This window comes from Natator depressus, chromosome 9, assembly GCF_965152275.1.
Source record: "Natator depressus isolate rNatDep1 chromosome 9, rNatDep2.hap1, whole genome shotgun sequence".
Lineage (NCBI taxonomy): Eukaryota > Metazoa > Chordata > Testudines > Cheloniidae > Natator > Natator depressus.
The window spans coordinates 59,181,562-59,194,047 of record NC_134242.1 but is presented as its reverse complement, the minus strand read 5'-3'; the positions used below and the strand labels follow the sequence as shown (position 1 = coordinate 59,194,047).

Here is a 12,486-nt window from a genome sequence, read left to right as displayed (position 1 = left end):
CTCCGTGAGAGACTGTTAAAGAAACTAAGTAGGCATGACGAGAGTGACAATGTGCTGCCATAGACTGGAAATGCGTTAAGAGTAGAGCTGGTCAAAAAATTGGGAGGTTTTCTGCAGAAATTTTGGCATTTTTGGCTGAAATTCAAATGCCAAAAAATGTGGTCAAAATGTCACCTCTTTTGATTTTGAAATGCTGCCATGGTGCCTCATGCTTTTATTTTTCCATAGGCTTGACTCTCTGGCGCATCATGAGGGATAAAGTAAGATTATAGTCTCACCTTCTGAAGAGAGGAAATGGTGCATCATGGGAGTCCCTGGCCATGGTGCATCACTGGAGTCGTAATCCAGCTGGTGAGCCTGACCTGTAGAAGAGAATAGGGATTCGAGGCACCAAACTACAACTCCCATGAGGCACCAGGGCAATATTTGGAAATCAAAATCTCTCGGTTTTTTACGCAAAATATTTTGGTTTCAGGCATTCAATTTCTCAGCAAAATAACTGAAGTTTTCTAGGGAAAGCAGACACTTTTCTAAAAAAAAAAAATAGTTTTGTCAAACCCAGTTGTCTGTCAAAAACAGTTTGATGTGAAATTTTTGATCAGCCCTAGTTAAGAGAGAAAACAGATATTAAGTGAAATGGGTCAGTGTTTAGTATGCAAGGGTGTTAAAGATATCCATGCTAAGATGGCAGGTTTCAGAGTAGCAGCCGTGTTAGTCTGTATCCGCAAAAAGAAAAGGAGGACTTGTGGCACCTTAGAGACTAACAAATTTATTTGAGCATAAGCTTTCGTGAGCTACAGCTCACTTCATCGGATGCTAAGATGGGTTCAATTTAACATATTTATTGGTGATCTGGAAGAAGGGATGAGAAAGGAGGTGACAATTTCCAGGTGATGTAAAATTGTGTCATCAGAGAAAGGATTGTGAGGAACTTCAGAAAGGCCTAATGAAGCTAAATGACTGGAAAATACAGCAGCAACTTACGTTAATAGAAGGCAAGTGCAAGGCAATGCATAACAGAAGGAACAATCTCTGCTCCTATACTCATATTCATCAATATGTTTTAAATGAACTGCAACCACACAAGAGAAAGACCTGGGCATCATTGGGGACAGCTCAATGAAAACACTGGCCCCACCCACCTCACCATGAATACTATGTTCAGTTCTAGTCACCCCATCATTGAAAGGATGACACAGAAATAGAAATGACCCACAGAAAAGCAAAGAAAGTTATTAGGTGCATGAAAAGACTTGATATGGGCAGTGATTAAGAAGACTATGACTTTTTTTCAGTAGAAGACGAAATAGAAGTTCCTTGACAGAGGCATGCCTATTAATACAAGACAAAGGGGACATACTAATGAAATCAAAAGACAACATGTTTAAAATGGGAGGGGGGAATATTTTCACACAATGCATAATTAATTTGCTGAACTCAATGCCATCAGATATTACTAAGGCAAAGAACGTAATGTGATGCAGAAGAGGACTGTGCATTCCTGTGAATAGTAAAAATATTCAGCTATATGAGCTCTGCGAGGCATTCAGATGGATGTCAACTCTCATGGTTCAGAGAATAAGCCAACCACTAACTGCCTGGGATTAGGAATACATTTCTATCAAGCCCAGGTCATCCCAGAATTTTCCAGTACACATTACTTGCACCTTTTCTGAAGCAGCTGGTACTGGTCCCCATCAGAGACAGAATACTGGGTTGTATGGGCCACTGGTTTGATCTGCTGTGGGAATTCCTACCTTCCTCATAAGATGCAGGAGGGAAAAAAAGTACATTGAATATTGATCAAAGGGAATAGAACAGGGGAAGCCAACCTGAGCCTGAGAAGGAGCCAGAATTTACCAACGTACATTGCCAAAGAGCCTGCAGTAACACATCAGCAGACTCCCATCAGCTCCCCCTGCCCCGTTCCCAGGACCTCCCGTCCACCACTGATCAGCACCTCCCCCTCCCTCCCCACACCTCCTGATCAGCTGTTTTGTGGCATGCAGGAGGAAGGAGGGAGGGCACGGCAGGCTCAGGGGAGGGGGCGGAAAGGGGTGGAGTGGGGGCAGGGTCTGCAGCAGAGCCTGTTAAGCAGTGAGCACCCCCCAGCACATTGGAAAGTTGGCGCCTGTAGCTCCAGCCCTGGAGTCGGTGTCTATACAAGGAACAACATATTGGCCACCCCTGGAGTATAAGGAAGAGCAAGCAGGAAAGAAATCCTTCTGTACTTTGCTTTGGATGCCCTCTCTAGCTAAGCACCTTATCAAGGACTCTAAGTCAAGGAAGAGGAAAGCAGCATCTCCCACAAGAATACCAGTAGCTGCACATGTACAAGCAGAATGGACAGAGGAGAGGAGACCCCAGCCTTCTATCTTCCTACCTAGACAACCCACCTGCAAAGTTATATTCCTTGTGTATAAATTACAGCGGTCAGGATTTTGTTTTAATTATTATTTTTCTGCCAAAAAAAAATGTGATGGAAAAAGGAAATGTTTCCCTTTTTGTGAATTTTTTTCTACAAAATATTTCAGGTTTTTCATCAAAAAAATTAAAAATCAAAACTTGTTTTTGTATTTTGGCAACCAAAACATTTTGGCTAGGTAGGCAAGCATTTTGGTTTTACTGAAAATTTTGGCCTAAGAAAGTTTGTCCAAAAAGTAAAATTTTTTATTTTCTGTGAAAAAAATTGAAATATTTAATCAAAAATGGCCATTTCCTGCTGAAATTTCAGGTTTGACTAATATGCTTTTTTTTTGTTGAAAAAAATTCCAAACAAAACATTTCAAACAGTTCCAGTTTAAATCCATATGAAAGGAAGTGTCACATTCACCTGAGTTTCTAACGATTTGAAAATGAAACAATCAAAAGCTAGGAAATGCCAAAAGAAAGGTTTGCATAGCAACACCGACTCTGTCATGCTGAACAGCCAAGAGATTTCCTGGAAAACCCCATAACGTAGGTGCAATTGGCTGAGTTACCGCCCTTACTACCAGACCCTTCTTTCTCCCACGCTTCAGAATGTGTCAATTTGTAACAATGAAACTAAACAGACAGTTTACATGAAGACAAAACAGACGATGGAAAGTTATAGAAAAATAACTGGGAGGATTGAAAACATTGACTTCTCTTCTGACATCACCACGTTCTTATAGTGCCACAATGTGCACCGCTCATAGACTCAAAGGCCAGAAGTGACCATTCTGATCCTCTAGTTTGACCTCCTACAGATTGCAGGCCTCAGAACCTCACCCTCCTACTCCTGTCATAGGCCCATAACCTCTGGCTGAGTTACTAACGTCCTCAAATCTTGATTTAAAAAGACTTCAAAATTACAGAGAATCCACCATTTACTCTAGTTCAAACCAGCAAGTGACATGTGTCACATGCTACAGAGGGAGGCGAAAAACCGCCAAGGTCTCTGCCAATCTGACCCAGGGGAGAATTCCTTCCCGACACCAAATATGGCAATCAGTTTGACCCCGAGCATATGGGCAAGACCCACCAACCAGACACCTGGGAAAAAATTCTCTGTAGTAACTCAGAGCACTCCTCCCTCTAACGCCCCATCTTCAGCCATTGAAGATATGGGCCATGTGCCATTGTAAGCAATCTCATCATACCATCCCCTCCATAAAAGCTTATCAAACTCAATCTTGAAGCCAGTTAGGGTTTTTTTGCCCCCATTACTCCCTTGGGACACTACTCCAGAACATCTCTCCTTTAATGGTCAGAAACCGTCGTCTAATTTCAAGCCTAAACTTACTGATGGCCAATTTATATCCATTTGTTCTAGTGCCATTGAGCGTTAAATAACTCCTCTCCCTCCCTGGTGTTTATCCCTCTGATGTATTTATGCAGAGCAATCATATCTCCCCTTAGTTTTTGTTTGGTTTGGCTAAATAAGTCAAGCTCCTTAAGTCTCCTCTTGTAAGGTAGGTTCTCCATTTCTCTGATCATCCTAGTAGCCCGTCTCTGCACCTGTTCCAGTTTGAATTCATCTTTCTTAAACATGGCAGACCAGAATTGCATACAGTATTCCGGATGAGGTCTCATCAGTGCCTTGTATAATGGTACTGACACTTCCCTGTCTCTACTGGAAATACCTTGCCAGATGCACGCTAGGATTGGATTAGCCTTTTTCACAGCCACATCCCATTGGCAGCTCAGTCATCCTGTGATCAAGCAATACACCCAGATCTTTCTCCTCTGTCGCTTCCAACTGATACATCCCCAGTTTTTAGCAAAAATTCTTGTTGTTAGTCCCTAAATCCCATGCACTTCGCACTATTAAATTTCATCCAATTTCTATTACTCCCATTTTCAAGGTCATCCAGATCTTCTTGTGTGATAGTCTGGTGCTCCTCCGTATTGGCAATACCTCCCAACTTTGTGTCATCCACAAATTTTATTAGCACACTCCCACTTTTTGTGTCAAGGTCATTAATAAAAATGGTAAATAAGATTAGACCTGAGACTGATCCTTGAGGATCTCTACAAGTAACCTCCCTACAGCCTGACAGTTCACCTTTCAGCATGACCTGTTGTAGTCGCCTCTTTAAACAGGTTCTTACTCACCTTTCCAGTCTCATATTAATCCCCCATTTAACTAATAATTTCCCATATGAAATTGTATCAGTTGCTTTACTGAGATCCAGGTAGATTAGATCTACTGCATTTCCTTTGTCTACAAAATAGATTATCTTCTCAGAGGAAGAGATCAGGTTTCTGGCACGATCTACCTTTTGTAAAACCATGTTGTTGTGTATGTCCCCCGTCTGCCCCCCCATTACTGTTTACCTCTATGTCCTTAATCATGCTCTCTTTCAAAATTTGTTCTAAGACTTTGCTAAGAATTGAGGTCAAGCTAGCAGACCTGCAGTTTCCCAGATCGCTTTTCCCCCTTTCTTAAATATAGATACTATATTAGCAATTCTCCAGTCATAGGATATGACCCCCAAGTTTTTGGATTCATTAAAAATCCTTGCTATTGGGCTTGCAATTTCGTGTGCCAATTCCTTCAATATTCTTGGATGGAGATTATCCAGGACCCCTGATTAAACTGTTTGGGTTTGGCTTCCACTTTGGATGTGGTAGTTTCTACTTCCATATCCTTGTTCTCATTAGCCATCCTGCCATTGCCTGCCACCTCCTCATTGCCCTTATTAAAAACCAAGGCAAAGTATTTGTTTAGATGTTGGGCCATGCCTAGATTATCTTTAAGCTCCATTCCATTCCATCCTCAGTGTTTAGCAATCCCACTTCTTTCTTTGTCTTCTTTATCTGGTGAAAGTATCTTTTACTATTGGTTTTAATTTCCTTTGCAAAGTCTAACTCTGCTTTGGTTTTGACAGTCCTCACTTTTTCTCTACACTTTCTGACCTCCAAGAGGTAGCTTTCCTTGCTGATCCATCCCATATTCCATTCCTTACTTTCTCTTAATCACCTGTTGAGGTGCTTGTTCACTAGTTTAGTCTGCCATCCTTCCCTATGAATTTTTCCCCCTTGCCTGGGATGCAAGCTTCAGATAATTTCTGCAATTTTGACGAAGTAATTCCAGGCCTCCTTCACATTCAGATCCTTGAGTTCTTCAGTGCAGTCCACTTCTCTAACTAATTCCCTTCATTTTTTAAAGTTTGCTCTTTTGAAATCAAGGACGCTAGTTGCAGACCTATTGTTGTTTATCCTTCCATTTAGTTTAAACTGAATTAGCTCATGATCACTCAAACCAAAGCTGTCCTCACAATCTGTTCTTCTAGGAGGTTCTCACTACTCACCAATACTAAATCTAAAATGGCATCACGTTTTGTTGATTTAGGGACTATTTGATGAAGAAATACATTGGCTATCACATCCAGGAATGTTTGAGCCCTACCATTATTAGTAGCACTTGCTCTCCAACCTATATTAGGAAAATTAAAGTCTCTCATAATCACACAATTCCCAGTAGTATTTCCTTCATTAAAAATATTAAAAAGGTCTCTATCTATAGCCATATACTGATCCTGGCGGTCAGTAGCATACCCCAAGTACTATTCCAGGGGAGCCTCTGCTACCTTTCTTCCACAAAGTGATTGTGACCCAAACAGAATGCTGCACTGCAACACCATCTGCAACACAGACAACATCTGCAGAACTAGGAAACTACAATACTGGAGAGCACAGGCATCGACTTCTGTTTTACCCAGTGGGTGCTCCACCCCTGCTCCACCCTGAGGCCCTGCCCCCACTCTGCCCCTTCCCCTGAGGCCCCGCCCTCGTTCTGCCTCTTCCCGCCCCAGCTCCGCTCTCGCTGCTCTCCACCCACCCCGAGCACCTTCTGACAGCCACTAAGCCGCTGATCAGCTGCCCCGCCGAACAGCTCTGGCTGGTGGGTGCTGAGCATCCCTTATTTTTTTTCAGTGTGCGCTCGAGCCCTAGAGCACTCACAGAGTCAGTGCCTATGTTGCAGAGGTCACCACTAAACATCACTATTTATCACAGTGGTATCTGAGACACTTTAATAAGAAACCTAGGCAGCATCACCAATGTGGGGTAGCCATTGACAAATGCTGACTGTTTCAATGTTTCAAAAAGGGAAGAAGGAGGATCCTGGGAACTACAGGCCAGTCAGCCTCACCTCAGTCCCTGGAAAAATCATGGAGCAGGTCCTCAAAGAATCAATCCTGAAGCACTTACATGAGAGGAAAGTGATCAGGAACAGTCAGCATGGATTCACCAAGGGAAGGTCATGCCTGACTAATCTAATCGCCTTTTATGATGAGATTACTGGTTCTGTGGATGAAGGGAAAGCAGTGGATGTATTGTTTCTTGACTTTAGCAAAGCTTTTGACACGGTCTCCCACAGTATTCTTGTCAGCAAGTTAAGGAAGTATGGGCTGGATGAATGCACTATAAGGTGGGTAGAAAGCTGGCTAGATTGTCGGGCTCAACGGGTAGTGATCAATGGCTCCATGTCTAGTTGGCAGCCGGTGTCAAGTGGAGTGCCCCAGGGGTCGGTCCTGGGGCCGGTTTTGTTCAATATCTTCATAAATGATCTGGAGGATGGTGTGGATTGCACTCTCAGCAAATTTGCAGATGATACTAAACTGGGAGGAGTGGTAGATACGCTGGAGGGGAGGGATAGGATACAGAAGGACCTAGACAAATTGGAGGATTGGGCCAAAAGAAATCTGATGAGGTTCAATAAGGATAAGTGCAGGGTCCTGCACTTAGGATGGAAGAATCCAATGCACCGCTACAGACTAGGGACCGAATGGCTAGGCAGCAGTTCTGCGGAAAAGGACCTAGGGGTGACAGTGGACGAGAAGCTGGATATGAGTCAACAGTGTGCCATTGTTGCCAAGAGGGCCAATGGCATTTTGGGATGTATAAGTAGGGGCATAGCGAGCAGATCGAGGGACGTGATCGTTCCCCTCTATTCGACACTGGTGAGGCCTCATCTGGAGTACTGTGTCCAGTTTTGGGCCCCACACTACAAGAAGGATGTGGATAAATTGGAGAGAGTCCAGCGAAGGGCAACAAAAATGATTAGGGGTCTAGAGCACATGACTTATGAAGAGAGGCTGAGGGAGCTGGGATTGTTTAGTCTGCAGAAGAGAAGAATGAGGGGGGATTTGATAGCTGCTTTCAACTACCTGAAAGGGGGTTCCAAAGAGGATGGCTCTAGACTGTTCTCAATGGTAGCAGATGACAGAACGAGGAGTAATGGTCTCAAGTTGCAATGGGGGAGGTTTAGATTGGATATTAGGAAAAACTTTTTCACTAAGAGGGTGGTGAAACACTGGAATGCGTTACCTAGGGAGGTGGTAGAATCTCCTTCCTTAGAGGTTTTTAAGGTCAGGCTTGACAAAGCCCTGGCTGGGATGATTTAACTGGGAATTGGTCCTGCTTCGAGCAGGGGGTTGGACTAGATGACCTTCTGGGGTCCCTTCCACCCCTGATATTCTATGATTCTATGATTCTAATGGCTACCATTCCATTTATTTCTGTTATCCGATAGTCCTTAGATCGTATTTTCGTACTATAAATGTGAAAAAATAGTCAATTTAAACAATTTGTGGTTACTTTTGTTTCTGTGGATGCAAATTAGTCTGGAGAATAGCCCTCAGTTAGGACAAGACTTCTGGAAAGTTTCATTGTCCAATCATCCGCCCGTTTATTTAGAAATCTAACCTGTGCATGAAAAGGTGCCTGGTGGTTTTGCTAGAGAGGGAAAAGTATTTCTTCACCCCCCTCACATAACAAAAGCAGGTGAATTGATTTTGCTCAAATGTTTAAAAAAAGAAATCACCTTCAGGCTGAGAATAAGCCTGGAAAATTTCAACTGGAAAGAGAAGTGATGAAAAAAAGTTATGAGCACATGAAAAAGGGTTCTAATGGAAACCTGATTAGCTATAGTCTTACTAGCATAATCGGTAATGTAACCGGCTATACAGATTTTTAATTTTATTTGAAAAGAAAATTAATTAAAACTATTTTGCAGATTTACATGGAACGCATCAGGGGAGGGGGGAGAGAGTTCTAATTTTATATGTTGTATGTAGGTCAAATATCAGCCATTCAGGTTCACTTCAGATTCAGTGGAGCCACTAGGGCTGCTTAAAAATCAGGCTTCACAGTACTCCTCAGGGGCCGTGGGAAGTATTCCAGGAAGTTTGATCTCTCCCACTTGGAGAGCACAGAGCAGTAATTCAGTTCAGATCAAACACATGCTATATACTTGTGTTGGAGGGATGATCGCCCATTTCTGCTGCTTCACTGTGGGGGATATTCCAGCTTGAGAACACAGGCTACCACAGAGGGATGATTCCCTAGCCACAAAGAACAAGGCGGCAACACACCTAAGGCTACTTCCAGGCATTTCTCTGCAGGGACTGGGAGGAGGTGGGGGAGGGAGGGAAAGGAAGGCAGATGAAAATGATAAATAGTCCTTATATGGTAGAGACAGGTGAGATGGGAGGGTAGGAAGGATGGTGCAGTGGACAGGTCACAGGAGAGGCAATTCCTAGCTCAACCATAGCCTTGTGCAAGTCACTTAATCTCCCCTGCTGCTTGGTTCTGCACTTATACAACGGGGTAACAGCACTTCGTGCCTCAGGGGAGCTGTGGCGCTGAAAGCCCCAAATGATTGTGAGGTGCCCAGATAGCCCGGGATGGATGGCTAGATACAGAGCTTTGGCCACCAGGGCCAGGAGAGGGGAGACTGACTGGTGCCATCTGCCCATTGCGCTTCAGTGGTGCTGGGGAGGCTGTCCCCAGCACAGATCCTGCAATGGCATCGGCTAGCAGGAGACTGACAGAGGAACGGGGACAGATGCTGTCAGGACTGCGTTGACGGAGCCAATGAGCAGCGTTCAGTCGGTACCTGTCAGAAGTAGGAGCTGGGGAAAGGGAAGTTCCCAGGGCACATCACAGCTAGCATGACAGAACATGCCATGTCTGGGAGCATCAGGCCCCAGGACAGTTATCCACAGAAACGGACCCATATGAACTGCATCGTACAAGGCTGGTTAGCTCAGCCAGTGTGACCAGGACTCCTCAGCCGCACTGACATCGGCTTCAGTCTCTGCAGTGAGGATGTCTACCCCTCCCATTGAGCCTCCAGCCCACTGCCTGGCTAGATCAGGGTAGGGCTCCCCAGGGGCAGACGGAGCCTCCGGATTCAATGGGTTCACTATACTGTAGCTACAGGCGGCACCAATCACCTGCAGCAGCACCCTCCACCCCAGCACTGATCCGGGCCTAGTGTGGAGGGGAGGGCCTAGTGCTGGCCAGAGAGAGAGGCTAAAGGAAAGCTGTCGAGCAGGGAGATGCAGCCATGCTGCCAGATAGGTTACTGTCCTCAACACTCAGTCAGCTATTCGCCAAGCAGTGTGTGTGTTCTGACCAAGTGCCATTGAGTAACCTTCATTTTCCAGGCCTTATCTCATGGAACAAGAGCCAGTCATGGAGTCAACCCAACAAAGCTTTGGACAAGCCAACCTGGGGAGGGCTGGCAGTAATACCCCCACTGGTGCTAGACAGACCAGCCATCCTCAGAGACAAAGAAAGGAAACAGAAGACTTTTGTCCTTATGGGATAAATAAAGGCTGCTAAATTTCTCCAGTGCAGAGAGACTAAGGAGCCTGGGCATGCGTAACCAGGCACTGAATGGAGGGGGAATGGGAGGTTGGGGTGAGGGAAAACAGAGAGACAAGGCTCCCATTGGTTAATAAACCAACAGCTTTAATCCAGGGCCTGGCCAACGTGGTGAGAAACCATGGAGCCCAATGACAAACTGCCTGGGGCCTGAGGGCCAAATCTAACCTGCATAGTCATTACCACAATTAAATGCACGCAGCCATATTCACACCTGGACCAGGATCTGCTGTTTGTGGCAGAGTGCCCCCAGATGATCTGCTTAGTCCAGCTCACCCTGCAGTCCCAGATGGCAGGCACTGGTCCCATCCAGCCCTGGGCACAAAGCTGGGATTCTAGCTTCAAATACAGAAGGACAGGAAGGATGGGAGGACATTTTCTCATGTGCAATGTGTGCAGACACAATTCCCATTCAGGGGGATTACACTGCATGCCTGCATCAGGGAGGGAACAGATGCACCCCAAATCACTTCCATTGCAGGGAGTGAATCCGGGGGAGAGTACACCTCTAATTTCAATGACACTTCACCATTGATCTGCGCAGAGTCACACACACCCCACCTCCAGTAATCCTTCATTGTGGAAATTACAGCCAGCCAATAGACACAGCAAAGGTCTGCCTGCAGGACCCATTGCTGGGACAGGGAGAGCAGCAGCTTGGAAGATCCACGACCTGGGAAACCTGCAGGGACGTGCACGGAAGATTTTTCAGTAGGAGAATCTGCACAGTAAATACTAAGCAAATCCCTGAGATTCCTGGGTCCGCTAGCCACAGCCAGCACCAGATCTCATAAGTCCCTGCACGCAGTGCCCAGCCCCAGTACTGGCTTCTCCATTACCCTGAAGCTCCCCCTCCCCACCCCTGCCCATTACTCCAAACCAGCCCTGCACCCTCTCTTATGCTGACGTCCTTGGTGCTGCTGCCACCACTGCATTCTCTACTACACACAGAGACTCCCTCTAATTTGGGGCACAGGGAGGCTTGCTCTGTACTTTGTGGGCTCTATGGTTTTGTTAGCACGCCTGAGGACTGAACTCGTGACATGTAGATCAGCAGAAAATGAACGACTTTCCTGCAATCATACAAGCAGGATCTCTCTCTCTCTCTCTCTCTCTCGTGTGGTTCGCTTAACACTCTAGATGCCAATGGTCTGCAGATCTCACTGCTAAAGGATCTTTCAACTTTCATTAGCCTATGGACCTTCTAGAGCCTGGAGGGTTAATTAGGTGTAAATAAGAGACTGACTAGGACATCTGGAACTGATTTAGCTTTGAAAATACTCCACCGGAAAACCACAGTCCTTACAAGGAAGGCTGTCCAACTCCCAGCAAGCAGCAGCCTTCCTCGTGGCACTAGGGCTCTGCCACCGAACCTGGTGACCAAAGAGCAGCAGTTCACGGTGTTCCACCGTTTCACTCATGACACTTCACCATAGAGCTGAGGCCCACTGAAACTGCAGCTCCCAGCATGCAATGCTTCATCATGCTCCCAGCTGGCACCTGCTCCATTTCCTGCAAAGTTTGGCCACCCCTGGTTTCGGGCGAGTGCAGCAAGCCGCGAAGGACCCTCCCCAGCTCACACCTCTTGTTTCAGGAAAGCCAGCGATTCTTACCTTGAGCTTTTCAAATCGATCACTCAGCGATGCCACCTGGTGGTCTCGGTGGCGTCCCACCAGTTTGCATAAGGCACAGATCAGCTGGTCGTCTGCAACACAGTACATGTTCACTTTCTCGTTCTCGTGCTCCAAGCAAGTGAGTCCTCGGAAGTGTGTGTCTGGCACAGGCTCCACCAGGCGGTGGCTGGTGAACGGCTTCTTGTTGGGGTGCGTGGCCCGGAGGCAGCGGTCACAGTAGGACACCTCGCAGGTTATGCAGGTCTTCACCGCATCCCGCGGTGGGTCCTGCTCACAGAACTGACACGCTATCCTTTCGCTGGACATGGCAGGACTCTTGCGGTATGTTCTCTCTCGGCGGCTCTCGCTAGGGGAGTTGGGGCCACTCAGAGAAGCCTTTTGGAAGCGATCTATAATGTTCTGCAGGGTCACATTCCGCTTGAGGCCCTCTAGGCCACGGTGGTTAAGGGAGATGACATACCTGCAGGTGGGGCACTGGAATGCTGTGATAGGCTCTATCGACTCGCTGGAGGAGCAGCTGGACACCAGGATGCGATGGGCACAACTGAAGCACAGGCTGTGAGCACACGGCAGCAACAGAGGGTCTTCGAATAACTCCAAGCAGATTGGGCAGGTCAATTCCGACTCCAGTGTTTCCATCTTTAGTTAAAACAATCCTGCTTCAGCATCAAAAACCAAGGAAGCTGGTCAGATACCTACAAGAGAGAACAGG

The 12,486-nt window shown here is 46.1% G+C and overlaps 1 protein-coding gene across 4 annotated transcripts in view; it reads right to left on the bottom strand.

Moving 5' to 3' along the window:
• Positions 1 to 12,486, bottom strand: part of MID2 (midline 2) — a 336,918-nt gene that overhangs the window by 266,838 nt on the left and 57,594 nt on the right. For all 4 annotated transcript variants that reach the window (XM_074964320.1, XM_074964324.1, XM_074964322.1 and 1 more), the window contains one exon: positions 11,754 to 12,469. In XM_074964320.1, coding sequence (XP_074820421.1) covers positions 11,754 to 12,413 — 660 coding nt within the window. In that variant the 5' untranslated portion in view covers positions 12,414 to 12,469. The remainder of the gene's footprint in view (positions 1 to 11,753; positions 12,470 to 12,486) is intronic.